Below are 24,323 nucleotides of genomic sequence, written 5' to 3'. Positions count from 1 at the left end.
ACTGAACACCATTCCTCTCAGAATTTTAAGTCTTGACACCACTGACTTCTAACATCCAGTATGGCAGATGAGATGTTTGTTTTCAGTCAGATCCTGTCTGTTTTTTTTTTCCTGCCTTATTCCATAATCATACCTCCAACACCAGTATAAATGTTGGTACATTCTCTTTCTCCTTATTCCTTTAAAATTTCACAACGGTTGCCTAAGTATTGTTCTTTTCAAAATCAGCTCATCATATTCTAGTATTTTCCATATGAAATCTTTTGTGTTCTTTCAGCTTGGAAACTTACCTTTTAAAGTATATTTGATGATTTCTTCACCTCCATTTCTACTCTTTCTAAAACTAATTAAATTGCTTGGTTGCAGGTCTTATTTTATCTTTAGCTTCAAAACTTCAGTCTCTTGTGTTTTAGATACCATAATAGGTTATAGATAGATTTAGATCTCACCTGCCCAACTTATTATCTGTGTGATGCATAGGAATTTCTTAATCTTTCTTGCTTTCCTCACCTATAAGATGGACTCATGGTAGTGTCTACCAATAAGGTTGTTCTGAGGAGTAAATAATTGATTAGCCTAGTACCCGTTACACAGAGTAAGAACTTTTAAAATGTTAGGTGTTCTTTTTGGAAATAGCATAGCAGGTAAGTTCATAGACTCTAGAGCTAAAGTGAGTGGGTTTTAATCCTGACTCATTAGTTAACTGACCTTGCTTGGGCAAGTTGCCTAATCTCTCCATACTTCAGCTATAAAAAAGAACATTATACCATTACATACATGATAGGCTTGTATTGATTAAAATGCTTATAATACTTCTCAGTTACTTGGAAAATATTAGCTATTTGGAAAAGTTCCTTGACTTAGTCTTTCAAACTGAGAATAACTTATATTTTGTCAATTGTGTTTTTAACTTCCATGACCACTTTCATGTTCTCTCATAGTTTCTTTTTCATAGCATCCTGTATGATTTGTGGATACACTATTGTCTCAAATTTTTCTGAAGCTACTAATTTGACATTTTGTTCCTAGAATAATATTAATTTTTTTCTACACGATCTTCAAAATATGTTTATGTTCTTCTTTTGTTTCCATTTAGAAGTCTTTCCTAAAATGCCTGAAGAGTGTCAGTCAGTTACAGCTGACCCTTGAACAACAAGGATTTGAACTATGCAGGTCCATTTATACATGAATACTTTTTGATAAATGCAGCACAGTACTGTAAATGTATCTTCCCTTCCTTATAATTTTCCAAATCACATTTTCTGTTCTCTACATTATTTTGTTGTAAGAACACAGTGTACATTACAAATAACAGGCAAAATATGTGTTAATCGACTGTTTATGTAAGTAAGTAAGGCTTCTGATCAATAGTTTTGGAGAGTCAGATGTCATATATGCATTTCTGACTTTGTGGGGCATCAGTGCCCTAAGCCCTGTGTGGTCCAAGAGTCAACTGTATTTTCTGTTTCAGAACAAGGTCATAGAAGGTCTCACTTGGGCATCTGTGAACTGGAAGTGGTACAATTAATGGTTCCTATTGCTTTAGGGGGAGAAGGTAAGAAACTGATCATTCTCTTGGATGGCTCCCAAATTCCAGGAATCAGTGAGTTTTGCTTTGGTGTGACAGTATTCACACTGGCTTCCCTGGTTGTCCTGGACAGTTTTTGTTCAGTTTCTTTGGGGGAAGAACCCTTATGTTTCAGGGATACACCTTCAGGGATAACTGCCGGTCTTCTGGCTGCCAGGTCTGATAGGGTAGGAAAATCAAGTCTTCTGTATTAAGACTTTCTATTAATTTCCCATTTTTTACTCTCTCCATTTGGCCTTGAGTGTGAAGGCTTGCCAAGACTCCACGGGGCAGCTGTTTGCTTCTATGGTGGCAGCACATACAGCAAGAATTCTGGGCCATGGCCTCCTCCCACTTTGCCCACACTGTAAACATCATCTTTATCCTTCTGCCTTCCAGAAGCTTATTGAAATTTCTTTTCTACTGATAGCCTCTCTCCCATTCTGTCTGTTGTTATGGGAAAATACATGTTTTTATTCTTTCCTACTGAATTCATGTGGATTTGTGAGGGGAAAGAGATAAATACAGATGTCCAGTCAGCCATCTTAAATGACCACTGTTGGAGATGTATTATTTTTTTTTACCTTTTAAAGGTAAAAATTTTTCTCTTATTTACCTTAACCTCATTTTCACGCATTTTGGTTTTAATGACTTGGTCCCACATCATTGTCAGATATAAAGTGTGATTTGTGAAGGGGACTATTTAACTATATAGGCATTTGTCTTGAGTTTATAAATACTGAGGACTATAGTTGCCCCTTTGTCTCTTGATACCTGTAGCTCATGCCTTCTGTGTGTCAGGAGGCTCTCCTTTGTTGGGTTGTACAACTTATTCCATCTCCTTTTGATTATAATAGCATTCCCAACAGGATATAATTTGGGGGATGTTGGTAATATGCATATTTTTATTATTAGCTGACATTATTCTTCCTTTCCCTTCCTGAAAGCCCTATATAGTCTCTTACCCTGAGGATGTGGGCTAGCTAACAAGGAACTTTCTAGAAGCACCACACAAGAAACAGAGCTAGCTCTGAGAAACTCATTTGTTTTTTTAAATCCTTATTGGAAAAAGATGTTTTAGACATTCTTTATGTGTGATACCTGAGAGATAGAGTGGAGAGCAGGATAGACATGGTTCCTTTCATCCTATACCTTAGTTCTATAGGATTCTCATTAGTCCAACCCAATCTAGTTCTTATCAGCTTTTCTGACTTTAGCACCTATCTGCAGTGTGCACTTCCAATCCTACTTAATATTCTGAGCAGAAATAGGAGTCAGTAAGAGCCACAGAGGAGAAATCTTGGATGCACTTTGCTGCGCTCCACAAAAGCAGTGTTATACTCTCTATTCTGTTTTCTTAGGGGCTCTCTCAGTGTATGTGTGTGGGGGTAGGGGGTGTTGACAGAAGGTAAGACTATTGTGTAACCATATGTACTTAAAAGGTTTTTTTTATACCTACTTAGCATTTTAAATTGGACATGAGAGGAAGGTAGAATTACATTTCCTGAACAATTGTGCATTAACCAGATCTCTTATTTTCATCAGGGAACCACTTAAGGTACTAACTCAGTAACACATACAAGTAAAGTCAAGAAGTACCAACATCATTGTTTCTCTATTACAGATCCCACTTACCTTTTAGTCACTTCAAAATTCCCTAACTATTGCAAAAAGAAGGCAGCCTTAGAATTGTCACATTTTAGATTCTGGGCATAGAACTCTTTAGATGACATAGCAGTTGTCCCTTCCCCCCCTCCTCCCCTCCTAATGAGGCTGATAGCCACTAGAGGCCCTCCAAGTCTGGCACTCAAACAATAGAATTGGAATGCTAAACAGCCCTTAGCAGCATCACCAGCCTAGGGGGGGTGGGGGTGATTAATCATTCTGAAAGAGTATATCTGCCCATCATGTCCACAACTGGCATATTAAATGCCTGCAGTCTGTTACACAGCCTGTGTAGGTTTCTCTTCTGAAGAGTACTATCTAAAATCAACAGTCCTTTCTGGGTTCATCTGTTCACTTTTTATTCTTTTCCAAAACTTTTCTCTTAATATTATTCTGCTTTGAAACAAACTCTCAGTGCTCAGCATCTTTAGTGAGGAAGTTCACAAACTGGCAAAGATGATCCTACTTTCTTATTCAGAAGAGGTTCTACAGAAGATGCTTCCTTCTATCCCTTGCATAGTAATGCCAAGCATTTGATTTCTCTGAAACAGATGAGTGACTGGGTTGAAAAACCTGGGTTATACCTGTACATTTTATCTTGCCACTGTCTCAGTACTCAGAGGTTTAGTTACAGCATAGTCTAGAACAGAACTTAATGGTCTGCCTTGTTCTCCACACAGGCTCTAATAACAGAAAAAGACAAGTTTGCATACACTTGATCCTTTTATGGTTGGGAGTCAAACAACCTACTGAACAGGCCACTTGTGGAATAACTGTGAACCAGAAGAACCTCTTCAACCCAAATCTTCTAGGCTAGTAATAAGGAGGGTTAAAGACTTCGCTGCTATTTACTTGGGTGACTTGCCATTACCATTTAGATAAATCCAGTCTTCTTTATCATCTTTCTCAAGTCCCCTGTGGTTAACTCCCTCGTCAAAATTGTTGTAGTACATTTTCCACTTTTCTTTTTATGATCTTTTCATCCATAATTTCATCTTTGCTGATGGCTCACCTGTTTGAAATTTTCTTAACAGTTTTCTGCAACAAGGGCTCAAGTCGGTTCCAGGAAGTTTGGTGCTAAGCAAATTTTATGAGTCTGTCCTTAGAGTGGGAGGTGAACCTGAGTCCCCTGGTCCTTGAGAGATATTCCACTTTTAACCTATTTCCCTGGTGAGGCTGTGAAAGCCCACAACATGGCAAACATACTAGCCTTCTATGGGCTTGGGCTGACATACTTAGTTATGGTTATTTGTCCTTTGAGAGATACACTAGAGTTTCAGTGAACTAGGCAACATTTCACCCTGTCTTATCACAATGGGACTGAAGGGTATAGCGCACAAATGTTAAGAAATTCCATTATTAGCAGTTTATTTTAGCTTCCCTAAAATGGCACACAGTTGTATCTCAAGGAAGGAGACTATGATAGATCACTGCTCCTTTGCCATTAATTAGAAATATTGATTCTATGATTAAACACATTGTTCATTTTGTGTTTCAGATTTGCCTGATTTCCCAAGTCGCTTGAAAGAATAATCTGTTCAGAGTTCTTCAGGAGAAGAGGATTTTGGATATTTAAAAACTCTTTTTAATGTTCATTTATTTTTGAGAGAGAGAGAGAAAGAATGAACAGGGAAGGACAGAGAGAGGAGACACAGAATTGGAAACAGGCTCCAGGCTCTGAGCTATCAGCACAGAGTCCTATATGAGACTCGAACCCGCAGACCTTATGATCATCACCTGAGCTGAAGTCGGACGCTTAACCAACTAAGCCACCCAGGCACCCTGGATTTTTTTTAAATCATTTTGGTCTGGTTCATAACAAAATATCAAATTATCAAGATTCTGATCTTAAGCAAATGATGTTTTTATTTCATCCTAGGGAAAAAAACTTGGAAAGTACTTGGTTCAGCTTTTTTTCTTAAACCTTCTACTCCAAGTCTGATGCTAAGTTCAAAGGAAAGCAGTTCTCAGAATTTTGACCTTGATTTGTATAGAATCCACCTAGCCACTTTGATTTCCAAATCTTAAAGGAAAAAATCTTGTATATTAACTTTGACAAACTGCTCCCTGTAATTGATTCCTTGTACTTGATATAGTGGCCCATTGATTCCTTGCTTTCTGAGGATGTTTCTCTATTTTTATTCTAGAAGTCGAGGATTAAAATGAGCTATTCTCTACCTCATTTAAACATGGTGATTTCAATAGGACACAGTAGTTTCAACTGTTACAACCCTTGATGTTGCACATTAAAGAGCCAAACAATAAGCACCCCCCCCCCCCCAAAATATGCTTCTTTGGCATAAGGATTTTTTTTTTAAAAACTGCATACACAGGGGAAGCTCTGAAAACAGAGGTAGAGAGTAAGTACACTTTGGTAAGAGAAAGCTGTATTTAAAATGAAATTTTACATTAGAAAGGGCTCTTATACCTGGAAGAGAGCTATTACCAGAGATCTTTTTGCCATGAGAGGCCCATCTGCATCTGCAGGGCAATCTCTGTTTATCAGACGTCCTCCTTTTTCCTTCCAATGAGTTGTTACCTCAGCACGTCCCAATATTTATCTTTTGTCTTTACCTGAACTGGCATTGAAGTTGGTGGCTTGGGCCATTTCATGGAGTTATTCATTTTTCCTGGACATCTCCCATGTATACATGAGGTATGCATGTTCATAAACTTCTGTTTGTTTTTCTACTGTTAATCTGTCCTTTATTACAGGAGGTATCAGCCAAGAACTTAAAAGAACATTCTTTCTCCCGTGCAACACCTAATGCAATGAAAAAACCTGAAGATGAAATTTATAATGACTAACAGTAGCTGCTGCTTCTGTGAAGTGGTAGATGCTGTTGCTGGGAAACTAAGTGGAAGGGAATTAGAGAAAATCAAAGCTTCTACATTTGCAGACTTAACAGGTGTGGAGGTAAGAGTTGTTTCAAGGGTTTGATTCTTTGTGGCTTGATTTAAGGTAGTTGATTGTGAGACCAGATATCTGCACTGTTAATAACTGTTGGAACATTTAGTGGTATTTTAGGTAATGATTTATATTTGGAGCCGATAATCTGAGGAATTATTTAGAGATCTATCCTGGGAAAGCGCGCGCGCGCGCACACACACACACACACACACACACACACACACACACACCAAATGCGATATCTAAAATGTGTAGCTTTGCCAGAAAGCAGGGCTATAAATCAGTAAAATGGGAGTTTCAAATATTGGCTACCCAGCATGAAAAGACCTTATTACTAAATCTGTGATGCACTTATAAATCAAAGAAGCCCTGAGGTGGACAATAATTTATGTAAGAATTTTGCTTTTGACTACATAAGTGATTGCTCTAATTCACTACTTCTTTAGTCTTGATAACTCAAATTTGTTATTATTTAGTGAGTGTCACCATGAATTTATTAAGTGATTAGCTAAAAATCACAGATGTCCTAGATCAATTTACATATAAGGATAAGCAGCATTGTTAAAAAGCTTTCTACCTGCCCAGTACATATACCTTTTCCCATCCCCTTAACTAGAATGCATTTAGAGTCTAGATTAAAATTACCTGGAAATTGTAGTGTCAAGAATGGTTAAAATAATAATTTTGTGTTATATAAATCTTAACACAATAATGAGTAAGTCATTTTTAAAATGACCTTTAGAACATTGAAACAAACAGAAGATAAACCAACACCGCAGCCCTGCCTCAAGATGTTGGGATTTAAAGGCATGGGTGTCACTAAACACTCCACAGATGATTCTGATTTGGGTCCAGGGTTACTAACCCCTGACCCAGATGATTCCTTTTTCTCCATCTGTGCCAGCTCATCCTTCATGCTAACGTCGTATCAGTGTCTCAGACACTGCTTTATTACATCATTCCCCTCTACCAGTTTCTCACTCACTCTCCTTTACTGGGCCGGGCCATTTGCAACTGTTTAAACTGTAACTTCTATAAATTGGAAAGGCTCCATTATATGTAATAGTTAGCACTTAGTATTAATTTTAATGCTGGGGAATTACTTAAAATACTGACACATTGCATGATATATCTGTCTGGATCTTCAGGGTCAGAACCAGGTCTGCAGTTTGTAAAACATATGGTTATCCTTAGGATGAAATTTTTTTGCTTGGTGGATCAGGTCGAGAAAGCTGAAATTCCAGAATCAAGATTTTATTTTGGGGAGGAGCTGAAGAAGGGGATTGTACTAAAATGCAAATATCCATAAGAGCGCAATCTGACATGGGATTGCTTTTCCTTTCTAACTGGACCATCATTCTTAGGGAAGATTTGATGGGAAATTGTTAGACCTTGAAAATGCTGGGCATCTTCAGGAACTCCCAGAATAAGGAGACGCTCATGAAAGTGAAAGTTGTTGCTTCACCATTTCCCTGTAACAGTTCTGCTTTCAGGTGTGTGTGTGTGTGTGCACCTGCACACACTTGTGAAATATGCATATTATAGTGGGGAAAATATTTAAGATTACAACAGTCTTCTAAGAGTAAACAATTGTTATTTGAATAGCAGCAATACCTTAGTTCAAAATTTTAAGACTGAACAATGAGAGAGAACTTGCTCAATTACATATGAAAAAGTACCATCAAGTTGCAAAAACTAAGTGTTATGTGAATAGCATTGGAATACACAGAGACAAATGGTCGGATGGAGAAAAGGTCAATAAACAGACACACACATACATATGTATATACGTATTTTAGTGCTAAAGATATGATAAAGATGGCATAAGATCATGAAGTCATTGAAATAATGAATAATGTACATTACATAAAATAATGTAAAAATGCATTATTTACATAGAAAATTAAAGCATTAGGCTCCTGTTTTATAAATAGATAAGATTGATTGATAATTCTGGGAAAACCCAATAAAACAAGAGGTTATCTCCATGTGGTAGTACTTTAGATAATTTAAAGTTTCCCCTTTTGTTTATCTGAATTTAAAATCTAAGTTATACTCATGTAACTTGTACAAAAATACTTTAACATTTTAAAAAAGCAAAAATGAAAAGGTTTTCTTTTTATATCAAAAGTTTATAACTGAGAGATAATTTATTTTGATACCATTATGTAATTACTGAGGGTTTTCAAGAGCTTAGCCTGCTTATCAAAACAAGGAATATAGAGTCACGTCTAAAAAAAAAAAAAGAAAGAAAGACCTGTAAAATCTCAGTGGAAGACTGTATAAATGAAGTAAATACCAGGCTCACAGAATAAAATGAACAAAGGAATTATCTTCCAGCAAAGTAGACACAGTAGGTGAAAGTTACACACTTCTACGAGGCACGGGAACTACAAGCTAGGTCAGAAGAACTCATTTGATCAATATTTCAAGTTCAAAGTGGTCAAACTAAAGGGAAAACAAAATTATTTTTTGCCTGTAGTTCTCTCTTTGCCCTTTTTTCAGGGACAACCCAGCAAAGATTGAAAATGTGCACAGAATAAAGTTGAGGGTGGTGGCAAGCTGTCCACCAGAGTGACATGACCCGAGAGCCCACACAAGGATTGAGGCAGCAATATTTTCAGGCAAGCCTGTGCTTCTATTGCTAAGGGAACTGTGTAAATCAGATAAATGCCAAACTCGTAATTCACCCAGACACAGCTCTTCCACCAGCTAGGTCAATCCAATTATCTCAGAGCAGGGGCAATGGGAAGAGTGCGAGAGGACATATTAGGCAGCTTTCCACTGGCAAAAGGTAAAGAAATACACAACTCCACACTACCACCTACAGGGTGGCCTCTTAACTTATAGCCACATAGAGCTTCTAGTTTCTGTCTCTCGGCCCAAACCACCTTCCTAAGACAATGGAGCAGGAGCAGACTTTTCATTAAGTGTTTGTACATGCTACATATTGATTCAAAATAAAGCCCCTTTCTTATGTCAGAAGGGCTCTAAGTAATAACAGCCAATACTTATTAAGAGCATACAATATGAGTGGTGCCTGGGTGGTTCAGTCGGTTAAGTACGACTTCAGCTCAGATCATGATCTCACGGTTCATGGGTTGAAGCCCCGCATCAGTCTCTGTGCTGACAGCTCAGAGCCTGAGAGCCTGCTTCAGATTCTGTGTCTCCCTCTCTCTCTCTGCCCCTACCCTGCTCGCACTCTGTGTGTGTCTCTCTCTCAAAAATAAACTTAAAAAATTTTAAAAAAAAGAGGTTACAATATGCCAGGCACTGGTCTATGCCACTTGTAATTATTAATTTATTTGATGCTCATAACCTAAGGCAGTAAGTACTATATCCTCTCCATTTCCCATATAAGGAAACAAAGGTACAGAGAGATTAGGTGACTTGATCAAGATCACACAGCTGGTAAGCGGCAGAGGTGGAGTACAAACAAAACCTTCTTTTTTGGCCACACAAGGTGTTCTGAGAGGGAAAAAATGGCTTAGTATAAGTTTAATGCTACTCACAAGATTCTAGCCACAAGATTGGATCAATTAAGTTCTTCAGTCTGAACAAATAGAACAGCACTTCACCTTCTTGAGGGTAGAGATAGAGATGAGCAGGAAGAGAAAACAAGAAAGGATTGAGGAAGGATGAAGATACACAAATCTTGGGTAATTAAAAGCAGGGCCCAGAGAAGATAAACAAACCATGATACGTCCATATGATAGAATACTACCCAGCAAGAAAAAGGAACAAATTACTGACCGTGAAATATAGTAACATGGATTAATCTCAAGTGAATTATACCAGACATAAAAGATTCTGGAATCTTTTCAATTTATATGACATGCTATATGATTCATAATCTGAAAAAGGCAATACATTGAAGCAGATCACACTGGCTGCCAGGATTTGAGGTAGGGGAGGGTTGACTATAAACGTGCATGGGGCAGTGTTTTGTGTAATGACCTACTGTATACGTTTGTCAGAACTCTCAGAAGTATGCACTACACACACACACACACATATATATATATATATATATATATATATATATACTATATCTAAATTATATCTTTATTTAAGAAACATACAGGACCCACAGCAGTCAGAACCACTTCAAAATCTGCTTTTTAAGGAAAAGTCTTAGTAGATTAATTTTGTGCTTTTTAACATCTTCATTGAGCAGTTACTGTGCACATACAGTGTGGTAGGTTGGAGAGAACACACCAATAACAGCGTGTGGTCCTGTCTCAGGAAGCTCCAAGCCCGGTACATTTAATGATGTGAACTGATTCTCTCTGAAAAAAATCTGAGAGACCGTAAGTAAGGAAAAGGATATAATTTTTTCCTTTCAAATGAAATGTAAATTATACTATAGTGCCTATGTGTATAGTACAAAGTGGGGGTGCTTCACATGTATCCCAGGGATGCCCTTACTGAACGAAATAGTTCATGTATCCATTTATTTCACAAATATTTACTGGGTGTCCACCATATACTAGGTGCTGAGGTGTGGTAGTTAGCTTTAGTTGTCAACTTGGCTATGTTATAGTCCCTAGTTGTTCATTCAAACACTAATCTAGGTGTTGCCTCAAAGGTATTTTGAACATGTGATGTAAGTCCATAAATGACTGTAAGGGAGATTATCCTAGATAATCCAGGTGAGGTGGGTCTGAATCAGTCAGTTGGAAGGCCTTAAGAGCAGAGCTGAGGCTTCCCTGAAGAAGAAATTCAGCCTGTGGACAAAAGTTTCAACTCATGTCCAAGAGTTGCTGCCTGCCCTTCATGATGCCCACCCTACAGGTTTCAGATTTGTCTAGCCAGCCACCACCACCACATAGGCCAATTCCTTGCAAAAATCTTGATATGCATCTCCTACAGTTCAGTGATTCTGGTTGAATCCTGACTACTACCCAAGAGAGAGGGATATAAAAGATTGACACAGATCTGGTCCTTACCAATTGTATGGTTTAGTGGAGATGACATGGGAGTAATCTGGTGATAACAATATAATTTTATGATGGTAGAAGTACAAGGAATATATTGGGAAATACCTGGCCTGGTCTTCAGAGTGGGATGGATAAGGAAAATGTTCTAGATGATGGAAAGTTTCATTTAAGTTAAATTAACTATGCCTTAAGAAAGTACCGTGTGTGTGTGTGTGTGTGTGTGTGTGTGTGTGTTGCAGGAAGAGTAATGATACGGTGTTTCAAGCAGAAGATCTAGCCTATACTAAAGTATAAAGGCAAAAGGAAACATGGCATAATGGAAGAGACTCAGTAAAGCTGGTATGTATAGTATGAAGGTATGAGAGGAAGGCTTTGAGAATAAGCAGAAGCTAGATCATGAAGGTCTTGTGAGTCCTGTTAAGTTGCTGGGCATGGGGGAAGCCATTAGAGGGTTTTAAACACAGAGAACACTTGATTAATTTTGGATTTCATGACACAATATGGAGAATGGACTGGGAGAAAATGCAGGTTGGGGACTAGAAAAACTAACTCAAAGACTGATGACCGTGACATAGTCTGTGAAGAAAACAGGTAGAAATGGAGAGGATTTAATTGTAGAGATATTTAGACAGTAGACAATATCTTGGTGATTTATTGTATTTGAGGAATAACAGAGATTGGAAAGTCCAATATCAAGCCGAAATTTCTGACCTGAGCAACTTGGTGGATGGCAGAACCATTCACAAAGAGGGATGAAGTACCTAGGTGGCTTAGTCGGTTAAGCATCTGACTCCTGGTTTCAGCTCAGGTTCTGGTCTTATGGTTTGTGGGATCAAGCCCAGCATCAGACTCTGTGCTAACAGCATGTAGCCTACTTGGAATTCTCTCTCTCCCTCTCTCTGTCGATCCCTCACTCATACTGTCTCTGTCTCTCTCAAGATAAATAAATAAATAAACTCAAAAAGAGAACACAAAGGAAGGAGCAAGGGTAGAACAGGGCAGGATTCTTTGGTCCTGCTGTGTTTGAGGTACCTTTGGACACATGGATGGAGATATCCAGTAGGCAATTGGCTATACCAGCCTAAAGGGCAGGAAAAGATATGAGCTCAAAATAGGATGTGGGAGGCCTTGTTAGATCAATGGAGACTAAAGATGTGGCTGTGGATGGGATTGTCTAGGATAGTAGAGAGAGGGTAGGAAAGAGATCAGGATAACCTGGAGCAACCTCTAACATATCCAATGGGGGAAAGGAGGAGAGCTTTCAAAATAGCAGACACTAGTTTTTTAATCAGGTTAAAAACATGACTTGCATGATAACCTTCTGTAGGATTATTTTTCTCCACAGTTCATGGGTGAATGTGAAAATCAGTTGGGATCTAATGATATCAAAGTATCTTTCAGTTGTAGATGTACTTCCTTTCTGTACTAATGTTGTCTAGCTAGCATGTGCTTTATGGTTTGAAAAGCTTTTTCACAGACATACATCCTTTCATTTAATCCTGAAGAAAAAGGCCTACAAGGTAGCTATTAACATTCTTCCTGCTTTATAAACAAGGACATTGAGCATCGATTCAAAGACTTGTCCAACATTTTTAAAAGTTTTTTTTTTCATTTTAACAGTATTCCTATGAAAATCATATGTAATATTACTTTCTTCTTGCATCTTCTCAATTGTTTCTTTCTTAAATTTGTCCCCTTTTTCCTATTTGGTGAGATTTAGCTTTACAGTCAAGTGTCTTTTTTCAGTTTTTGTCCAGTTCTAGCCGAGCAATAACCACTTTGCTAGAATGAATGTCCACGTGGACAGCTGTGTCATTTGCCTTGTTGTGCGGTACTTGTTCAGTGTAGATGACTTTTCTCCCTGTAAATCAGGACTTAACTTTGCCAATTTGCTCACTGTTAGAGTCCTCACACAACTCAGGTGCATCTCAGAGCCTCTGGCATCAATCCCTTCAGTACAGCTCTTTAGAGTGAACAGAACATCAAAAACAGCCCTGGAGCTATGACTGACCCTATATTGCAGACAGGAAAATAAAGGCTCATAGAAGCCAGAAAGGCAGTCAGTGTTTCTTACTCTGAAAATAGAGTAGCCGAATGTGCATTCAGATCTTTTGATACTGTAGAATTAGCTTCTATACCTGCTGCCTTTTAATAAATTACTTAGTACATTTTGAGGGTCCACTACTTTAGTGTTTTTTTTTCTCTTTTTTCTTTCTTTTCTTTTATTTGATTTTTTTTTTTTTGAGAGAGAGAGAGAGAGACAGCACAAGCATGGGTGAGAGGCAGAGGGAAGGAAGGAGAGAGAGAGAGAGAGAGAGAGAGGGAGAGAGAGAGAGAGAGAGAGTGACTCAAGCAAGCTTCATGCTCAGCTCAGGGCCCTGCTCCATCCTAAGACGCTGGGACGACCAGAGCTGAAATCAGGAGTCTCTTGCTCAACCAGCTGAGCCACCCAGGCACCTCTATTTTTGTTTCTTTGTATTGGTTTGTCTGAGATTGAAATTGGGCCTCTGATTATCCACAGCAAGCATCATGATTTTTCTAGCAACTCACCAACTTTTTGCCAGAAGGTATATCGTTCTTTATAAAAACAGAGTAATAAAAAAAGTGTGAATCCTAGAGATTACTTTTTTGCTTTAGTGTCAGACTCTCTTGGTGCCATGAAGTAAAATTAAAATATGGGGATATTATTTTGTAACCTCGAATTTTCTACAAATACTAAATTTTATCACCAGGATTCTAATCGTCAGTTATAAGGGAATTAATGAGAAACGTCAGTATAAGTCTGTGGTTAATGTGATAACATTGAAAGACCCTTCAAGTTTCTTCTGTATAAGTTTATAAATCATAAGAAGAATTCACCTATAAATACTTCCTTAGACTACCCCCAACTAGAGAACTACATAACATAATTAAAAACACCATATCCTTCTACCTGAAAGATTGTCTTGAAAATCAGTGACTTTATCAATATGGAAGTGACTTGTAAATGGCAAATAATCCCATGAAAAGGGCATATTCTTCTCCTTTTATAAATGACTTTTATTTTAGGTAGGCGGGGCTTTCTTGCCTCCAGGTGAATCACCCTGCTTAAAAATCCTTGATGAGCAATATATATATATATATTTTTTCATCCAGATGAATTCAATCATTCCAGAATAATTCCAGCATCAGTAAAAACAGTATGCAGATTTAGGATTGGATATAGAAGGCTGTTGCTTTTAGGGAAAGAGCCTCAGGGCCTTGGTGAATGCTGGAGGCTAAGAGTGGCTCCTTTTTAATGGTAACATTTATTTCTATGAGGTTCTAACCGCTTGGTTCCCATAGAAACTCAAGTGCCTGAGTGTTGACCCAGGGAATGACCTCGTATTTCCTGGGATGGCTGTTAGGCCCAACATAAATCATTGCTTCTTTTGCAAAACTGGCTTCCAATTTAGGGCTTTCCACTTGCTTGACATATTCTCTAGGCAATTTGGTTTTACCTTTACCTTTGGTTTTGTTTCTTCATCTATAACATGAAGATTATAACCATAATGCTTCTATCACAGCTGCTACAAAGATATAGGGAATTATTACTTTATTACTTTACTTTTTCTTCAAAAATATGATACCACACATTTCACTTTGAAAGGAATTGAATCAATGTTACAGAATTATAAAAGGGAAAGTATTTTATTTGGACATAAGAAACATAGTGTAAAAAAAGGAACATACGTGTTCCGTGTATAAAAACTATCCTCCTACTACACCTGAAACTAATATAACACTGTATGTTAACAATACTAAAATGAACATAAAAAACTTATTGAAAAGCAAAACAACAAAAAACAAAAAAGAGTCATTCACAAGTGAAAAAAAAAACAACTGTGAACCTAATGAATCTCAGAAAATAGTAACTTTTAAAATAAACTAGTAACTAAATAGTTTCATCCTTTAAAATTCATATTCTACATTATGTTTTATTTTCACCCTCTTTTCCATTGATATTTTTCTTGATTCAATATTTATGTTGTAAAAGTTAGGGTGGAGATTCTTGGATAGCAAAACTCTATAGGATTTTATTTCTGAATCTGCACCTAATGAGAACTGGCAATTAGTGTACTAGTTTGGGAGTAATTTTGTTTAAAAATTAAGGAACTCAGAAATTTTGTTGTTATAAAACCAAATACCAAAGCTACCTTTGATGTTATAGGAAATTAACCAACAATTTCAAAAACTATCCTGCAGACCATTGCTTATTGTAAAAGGGTGGGGCTATTATTCACTCATGTGACAGACCTGTGACATGGTGGATAAGCATGTAACTGTAGGGTCATATTAAATTATAACCCTCACATTTTTGCTTATTAAAAAGCAAGCTTCTTAAACTTCTTATGAGTCAATTGACTTTTTTCATCTACAAACAAAGATCATCATAAGATCCCTACTTTGTGGGTTTTATGTGAGGAGAAAATGATAAAATAGCACATGTAAAAAGCTTAGTAAATACCTGAAAAGCCAGCTAGTGCATGCAATAGTAGACTTCTGCCTCAAAAGAGTGACTTGGGATTACCTTTGTGTGATTTGTGCCTGTGATCCCTAAGAATGAGACAACAGATAGGCTAGGAATTTAAGCTGCAATCATTCACAAGCATATAAAAAAATAAAACTCATAGGGAGAAAAGAAAAACTCATCAGAAGAATTTTTTGTGTGTATCGTTATCCCTGCTGTTCCAGAAAATCATCTGAGCTGCCTGAGTTAAGCTTATAATCATTTCATGGATTCCAAGCTAATGAAAGAGCTGAGTAGCTGCCCCTCTCCTGGCTTTGAGTGTTCGACTGGAGAGTACTTCTGACATTATATATTCCCTCCACCTCATTTCCTGAATAAGAAAATCAATTTCTTAAAATCTTATATGATTTTTATCTTTGTTCCATCACCTGCCAGCCTTTTTTTCCACAGGCAAAACCAACGAACCAGTAAAGAAATAATGGAGTAAATTGAACCCAGATTTGGTTCACTTGGGTTCAATTCAAATAGTGCTGAAGTGCTTGGGAGTGAATGCTGTGTTCCAACCCAGTATCTTCTCTTAGGGATGAGAGTAATTCTCCTTCAAGTAGCTCCTGGGATGGAGAACAACAGCCACAAAGACACTTCTTACGAATCCATCTGTAAGGAAACACCTGAAGGGAAGACTCTCTGCTTGAAAGTTCGTACAGTTATGTCACAAGGCCTAACAGGTGACTTTGAGAGAAACAGTTATTGTGGTATGCTAAAAGCAACATAAATTGACAGAGCCTAAGAATTCTCAGCTTCAGCTGCCTCCTAGTCACAGTGTGAGTGCCTTTCTACTGAGACATAATGTTCCATTAGTCAAGGGATGAAAAAGCGAGATCAGAAATTACATTTTGCAGCATTAACACAAACTTTGTTAGGGTTTACAGGCAGAGCATAATGCAGAGAGGAAGCGTGTTATTATTCTTCATTTCCCAATAGGGTGGGACTAACCCATCCCCAGTTTGCCTGGGATATTTGGGGATGTAGCACTAAGAATCCCATACCCCAAGAAGCCCTTTGTCCTGGGAAAACCAAGGTCCAAGTTGGACACCCTCTATCCCAAACCACATTAGTCCTAATCTTAGCTACATCTACAATGTAATTTTCAGGTTTACAAAAATCCTTTCACCAAAAGTCCTCCCTTGTCAGTTTTGAATATAGTATTTTAGAAAAGATAAGTAGAATCATATTCACAAAATAGCTTAAAATCCTTCCTATGACTTATTGGTGACACACAGTCATTCGTACATTGTATGACAACAAGGAGACAGTCCCAGGCCTCCTGCCCTTAACTGGGCAGGCAGGAGCCATACTACAAGTTACCTTAATATGCTCCAATAAAGCTCTGTGATGGCAGAAGCTCCGAACGTGATAGGAGCTCAGGGAGGAATGTACTTGAAGCCTGGAAGGGTCAAGAACAACCTCCCAGAGGAGTGGTAGCTAAGCTGAGATCTCAAAAAAATTTGAGTAATTAAAGCATTCTGTAGTGGACTTGTTCTTATTAGGAATCATAATCAAAGGAGATGAAAGAGAGATGGTAGGTAGAGTTTCCTCAAGGGTCCAGTTGAAATGTATTGATGTCCTCACTGTGTAGTGCTGAGGACATTAGGATATGAAAGTTAAATGAGGGCAATGAAATTGGAATTTTGGAAAATGCTCCTTATGATGAAAGTATAAATATTTTTTTTCTCTCTACCAAGCTCAGTAGGGTAGTTAGTGCGTAAAATGCTAAGAGAACTGTAAATATTCTAATTTAACTTCTGTTTTGCCTATGACCTACAGAAGTTATTGTTTCCTTTGATTTTCAGTTTGTTCATCTTTAAAATAGGAGAATGTGTGGATCCCTCCTACTTGCCCTCCTTCTCTGCCCTGCTCCATTTTCTCCATCCTACTGTGTCTTAGGAGGCTGTGTACATGGAGACTGCATTTATAGGCTCCATGACTCTGGATTCTGGTTGGGTTCAGCCAATGAGGAGCTACCAGGAGAGCAAGAGTAGGAGGGTTGTTTATTTTCTTTCCCTGCAGGCTCCATCTTTCACAGCAATTTCTCCTAGTAACAGTGAATACTCTCTTCCTGGGCCTTGGCCACCTGGCTGTAACTTCTGTCTGGTACCCCGGTGATTGTAGCCCCAGGGTTCTCTACTTTCCCTTAACGGTTTCTGCTAACTTTGCCCAGGGCTCTGCAGATAACTCCTTTATTAAATTTTCTACAAATGACCCAGTTTGTGCCATCTTTTCCTGTTGATAGAGACAACAGTCATTATTTGTATCTCCCTAATATAGACATTAAGTTAAACTATCTGAAATGTCTAGCACAGTCTCTAGTATGAAGTAAGTCTTAGATAAGTGTGGCTCCCTCACTCTCCCTCTTCTTCCCATAGTGCACTCTGGCCTCCTTAAAGGCATGCTTCTAATTTATGCTAGTGTGGAATCTGTGCTTAATGTGATTTTTAATAATTTAACATGGTTCTCCTGGAAGAGGTCTTTGTTACTATGCAGGAAAACTATTGATTACATCAGGGTTATTAAGCAAATAAAATCAAGAAAATGCGTCTTTCAAAAAGTCATGACAACATAAAGAAAAGTGTACTTCAACCATAGTTGTTTCAGCCAGAGTTAAATATGTGCTTTTTAATGATATAATATTCCTCCTTTCAGGGACATATATATTCAGACTATGAAAAAACTAAAGGCTCAAAAGAAAAAGATTTATTTGATATAGATAACACCTTCACGGACAAAATATTGCTCTCAAATATTTGTTTTGAAGATGATTGATAATCTTTCTAGCTCAAGTTTCCTATAAATTTTGTGGCAGGGAGACGAACTGAAAGTTAACTGTGACAGAATAGCCACTGAGAAATGACTCAATCCCTTTTTGTCCATAAGGTGATCATGGAAGAATGAAAGGTATTCTTACCTTGCACTAGGAGTGACAAGGCCTTTGAATTCTTCTGCCCAGGAATTCCTAACTTCCTTACCATCTGGGGATAGTTAACACAGAAGAAGTAGTCATCTGTTGTGGGTGTGCCAGGAGGAATTTCCTAGACACTTCTTTGTTATTAAAGGCTTAGATCTGTGTAAATAATTCAGTTGGATTTCTTACAGAGAAAACTAATCAGCAGAAGTACTGTGACTGAGGGTTGAAGAGGGTCCTATGAGGTTGATAGGTCTCTACAGGCAGGAAGGTGGTGGGAGTTCTGTTGTCAAGAGCAGCAGAAGCAAGGACTTACTGGAACACAGAGCCTTTGAGGTGGTAGAGCCCCAGTGCAATGCTGGCCTGTGTGTTGTAGGTTGTAGCAATGGCCAACTTCTCCATGTCTTTCTGGAGCTGACTCTTTTTTTTTTTTTTTCTTAAGCATATTTATTTTGAGAGAGAGAGCAAGGGAGGGGCAGAGAGAGGGAGAGGGAGAGAGAGAATCCCAATCAGGTTCCACGCTGTCAGCGCAGAGCCCAACACGGGGCTCAAACCCACAAAACTGTGAGATCATGATCTGAGCTGAAATCATGAGTTAGCCGTTTGGCGGACTGAGCCACCCAGGCACCCCATCTGTATCAGAGTCTTTTTGAAATGTGACTTCATAGCCCCTCTTATCAAGAAGTGGGGTTTATTTTGCTTTTTCTTGAGTCTGACCTGAACTGTTACTTCTGGCCAATGTAATGCAGCAGAAGAGATGCTATGCCAGTTTCAAATCTAGGCCTCAACACACTTTATATGTTCTGCTCATTCTCTTAGAACCCTGGAAATCTACCATGCACATGGATTCAAGATGGCCTACTAGATGATCAGAGAGACATGGCCTAGTTTTTCCCCCATTCCTCATCCAATAACCAAACAATGCCAAGAAACAAAGGTCTTTGTTGACTGGCAGCTGGCTGCAAAACTATGTGTGAACCCAAGTGAGACAGAAAGAGCTGTTCCACAAAGCCCAGTCCCAGTTGTCAACCCACAGAATCATGAACTGAGAATGACCGTTGTTTAAATACCTAAGTTTAGAGGTTATTTCTTACATAGCAGAGCAAACTCATACTGTGTGTGCTTATAACCTTGGGACTTTGACTAAGATCTCTGGGGCTTAGGTTGGCGTGGGGGAGAATGGTGCTACTTGCCTGGGGCCACATTAACCTGAAAATAGCAACATCAGTGACTGTCAAAGATGTCTAGCATCTACCATTTTACTTTACTATTTATCCTCCAGAATTTTTGTGCAATCCAAGGAAGAAGGAAAGAGAAACCCTCACCTCATTCTTGTAAAATCATTTGGTACTGAACTTCATAACTCTCTTAATATATGGGGATTTGGGTCAAATTTAATTTTAGTTAGAAAAATAGTAAAACTTTGGTTCCGAAGCTTACTTATTATGTCACATTTTAAAAATAATAAAATGTAAAATATTTTGCAATATTTTTGAAGAAAATATTTTGAAGAAGAAAGAATTACACTTCAGCTGTCCTTAGATTTTATACCCTGTTATCAACCAATGTAAGGGAGGGAATTATCAGATCACACATCGATCTGGAGGTTTTTGACCTCTGAGTTAATGTTGGTAATGCCATGTTTTTTAAGCAAAAGTTTGGTCAAGTTATAAGACAATAAATAAGTGTTCAAGTCTGAGGTAATGATTGTTGAAATGTTTATATTTTCAAAGAACTCTGGTCTTGCTAGCATGTGAACTGTATATTAATCTCAGCTCTGTTATTAATGAGTACTATGTTAGGTGAGTCATTACCCATCTTTGATCTTTGACTTCTTTATCTGTAAAATCAGAAAGAAGAACTCAGTAATCTTTAAGTTCCTTTGAAGGTCTCCTATATCTCTCATTCTACACTTACATTTAGACAGTCTTTTTATCCAGAGGCATGGTTTACTTCTCCATAAAATATTCTTGAACTGATTACTCTCTCCTATTAATCCTTAAAGCAGCTACTAATGGTAAGGGTGGGCAGGCAGCCAATCAGGCCCTGTTTTGTGTTATCTCTGACACCGTTGTCTTGTTATCTGTTACCTGTTTATGTATCTGGTCTCCTGAACTAGCTTGAGCCTCCTTGAGGATGAGGATGGTATGTTATTCTTTTTTTGACTCTCCATTTTAAATTGTAACATGTAAGCCTAAAAATAACTCAGTGGAAACTGATACACCTAAAAATTGAGTGTATTAATAAATTTTAGCACACTTTCTTTTTTCCAGTATTAGAGCCCTTCAACAGCACTGCGTGACCTGTGGGGCTTTAGGTAAGTCATTTCACATTTCTGGACCTAAGTTTGTAACTATAAAATAGGAGGATTGAGCTAGATAAAATAATAATAAATAAGATCACTTCTTTGTGTACTAATCTGTCATTCTTTAAATGCTATGGAAATTTAGGACATACGTGTTTTTCACTAACCTGATTCTTCTGCTTACCTGGACTTAGTTATGAAATGTAAGCTTAGCTGAGAGTTATAAACATGTAACTCTAGGCACCAGCTCCTGAAGGCATGCAGGTTGACCATCACAGGTAGTCTGGTGGGGTGCCACCAGCGTGCTCTTCCACCTTGCACCCCAACCTCCTACCCTCACCCCCAACCCACATAGTATCCCACACTATTTCAAGTCTTCTAAGAGTTGATGCTTAGGGGCCACTCTGTTCTCAAAGCCAGTATGTTGAATTGATTTTCTCTTGATTGGTTAGAAGGCTAGAGGTAGAAAGCTTCATCTAAACTCGTCACCATTATTTTGGGTCTTGATTATAATATATTGTCAAAATTTGAAATAGCTTTCCAAAAGTGATAATGATTTTTCTAAATAGATAATTCTATCTGTCTCTTTGGAAGTACACCAGGCTTAAAGATGTAGGTTACATAATCTTTTCCCCAGTCTGGAACCTGTAGTTGAATAAGTAGTTTGTGTGAAATGCAGGGATTATTATTTAGTACTCTTCTATTTTTCTCCTAGTTCGCATAATTATAAACTGTTTATTCTAAAACTGCCTTCTATAAGATAGAAATATATATACTTTACCAAAAGACCTGAAGTTCCTTAATGATACTTCTAGTGAACCAAATGAATCAGTATTTATCTGAAAATGTTAACAATTTTCAAGTGTAGGAATTTGTATGAAAACATCTAAGTAATCCAGTAATTCCATGAGTGGACTAGATATAGCATCCTCGTTCCCAAGTGAAGTCAACAACAACAACAAAAACAAAGGCCAGTAAAATTTCTTTTTAAGAGATTGTAAAACAGATTATTTTAAAGCAACATTAGTTTTTATGAGGAAAACTATGGGCAGGAGTCTGGGCTTTGGACTCAGATAACTCTGAGCTTTAAGTCGTGGCCCAGTCATTGAGGAGGGCACCTGTTGAGATGAGCACTGGGTGTTGTATGGAAACCAATTTGACAATAAATTATATTTAATATAAAAAAATAAATCCTGGCCCAATATCTTACTAGCGAGGTGTCCCTCAGGAAAATACTTAACCTCTCTACTAATTTTCTTTGTAAAATAAGATTAATAACAGTACCTTGAAATATTGAGGATTAGATGGAATAGTCTAGACAAAGTGCCTACCATGGAATAGATATTGAAGAAAGGTTAGCTATCAATACTATCATATTTATGTTAAAGAAAGCATCATTTTCTTTTTATTCAGTTGAATACATTTATTTATTTTTAAAGCACCTTACTTGTACTGATTATTTGTGAGGTTTAAGACATCATGAGCAGGAATGAGTTAAAAATGATTTTCTCTTTTAATTAAAAAGGAATCAATAACATCATGGGATGTTTAATTTCTTCCAAAGGGAACACAAGATAATCAATAGCATTTCTTGATATGGATGTTGCACAAAGTTGAAATCAAAGCCAGTCCTAACACAGTGAGCAAGACAAAGGTAACAAGACTTAGGCATGGAAAACCTCCAGAAGTGGTCCTAGAAATATCTAGAATTAGGCACCCAGCCCCATCCTTGTACTGTGAATTTGAGTAAATCTTGAGTAAGTAAATCCCTAGGGACATTCTTATCTCTTATACCAAGTTTCAGCCATTTTATTTTTTAATTTAACTCCTAACAGAGACATGGTAACAGTGGTAGGAACAAAATGTCTATTGCTATTTATGATCTAAACAATTTCATCACTACTAATTAATGCCTAATTATATTTGTTTTTGGCTCTTCTTTAGCCAAACAAATTATCTCAACTTGACCCTACCTGATGGAATGTTTCTATTTAATAGATCTGACACAGACATGGACTGGTAACAACAAAGTGAATGATAGAGACACTAGATAAATACAAACAACAAAATGAATACTAGGAAATATTAAATAAATGTAGCATAGTAAAAATCCAATCAATAATGAATAGTGATTTGGAACAATAAAAAAAGCAAACTGAACTCAAGACAGAGATTTAAGAAATCATTCCTTTAATGATATATGTGACCCAAGGCATGTCCCCTTCTTTAGGCCTCAGGACCTTTGAGTCTGCTTTATCTTCCAGTATGGGGAGGTGCTCATGTTGCATGATACCTGACCTTCACTGTGGCCCTTTTGCCTTCTCTTAACTGTATTCTTCCTCATAGAATCTTTTAAATATCAAATTCTTATCCCAGATTCATATGTACATGAAGAAGGCTTTCCTTTTTTCTTGTTTCCCCAATAACAGCCAGAATATTCTAACTTTAGGTAATCCTTTGATTTGAAGGCTTTGATTGTTGTTAAATTACAGAGATCCTTGGGAATTCGTAATTTTTTAAAAATAATTAGACATTTACATGTCAGTAAAATTGCAAAGAAGACAAAGCAATCCCCTGATGCTCTGTAGGAAATGCTACCAGCTGTCTCCCAGTATCTGTTGTTCCTTCTTTTACAAGGAAATTCCTGATTTTCAGGTGGGCATTCACCCAGAATAGTGCTTACATTTCCCAGCCTACCTTGCAATTAGGTGTGATCACAAGATTAAGTTCTAGGCACTGTAATATAAGATCTCTGGTGTACTCAAAGGAATGTGGGAATGTTCTTCATCTTTCCTTCTTGCTGGTTAGAATGTGGATGTGAGAGCTGGAGCTCCAGCAGCCATCTGGTGACCTTGATAATGAAACTGGTAGATGGTGGTCTGAGTCCAAGCAAAGATAAAGTGCTCTTGCTCTTACTTTAGGGAGATTATCAGCTCCGGTCCACATTTGTTTGTTTAGTTGATCTCTGGCTAGTTTTTTGTTTTTTTGTTTTTTAATTTCCTCCACCCACTTAAATATACCCAACTAAGGTATAAGAAATGGGACAGAATTAAGTTCCCCAAACCTTTTGCAACTCTAGTTTTTTTCACAACCCAATCTTCATGGGTTTTTCTCCAAATAAAAGACATACTAGAAAACTGAGAAGGTATTTCATTTTTGTAAAATATTAAGAAGAGATGAACTTCTCAAAGAATAGATAATGTAGCAGTTCATCATTTATAATATTTAAATCTGTCCCATGATACCAGAGTTTTTGAATTATGAGAATGTCAGAAAGTAATGATAGTATAGGGACACCTGTGTGGCTTAGTCAGCTGAGCATCTGACTTTGGCTCAGGTCATTATCTCACAGTTTGTGAGTTTGAGCCTCGCATAGGGCTCTGTGGCAACAGCTCGGAGCCTGTAGCTTGCTTCAGATTCTGTGTCTCTCTCTTTCTCTGCCCCTCCTCGAGTATGCTCAATCTCTCTTTCTCTCTCAAAAATA

At 37.7% G+C, this 24,323-nt stretch overlaps 1 protein-coding gene across 1 annotated transcript in view; it reads left to right on the top strand.

The window, feature by feature from the left end:
- The first annotated feature begins 5,948 nt into the window (after nucleotides 1-5,948).
- Nucleotides 5,949-24,323, top strand: part of RAB3C (RAB3C, member RAS oncogene family) — a 313,810-nt gene continuing 295,435 nt past the window's right edge. Inside the window, exon 1 of the mRNA XM_081790178.1 lies at nucleotides 5,949-6,149. Within this exon, the coding sequence (XP_081646304.1) occupies nucleotides 6,021-6,149 (129 nt within the window). The 5' untranslated portion in view covers nucleotides 5,949-6,020. The remainder of the gene's footprint in view (nucleotides 6,150-24,323) is intronic.

Source organism: Panthera onca, chromosome A1, assembly GCF_046562875.1.
Source record: "Panthera onca isolate mPanOnc1 chromosome A1, mPanOnc1 haplotype 2, whole genome shotgun sequence".
Classification (NCBI taxonomy): domain Eukaryota; kingdom Metazoa; phylum Chordata; class Mammalia; order Carnivora; family Felidae; genus Panthera; species Panthera onca.
This window is presented reverse-complemented; position numbering and strand designations above follow the sequence as displayed.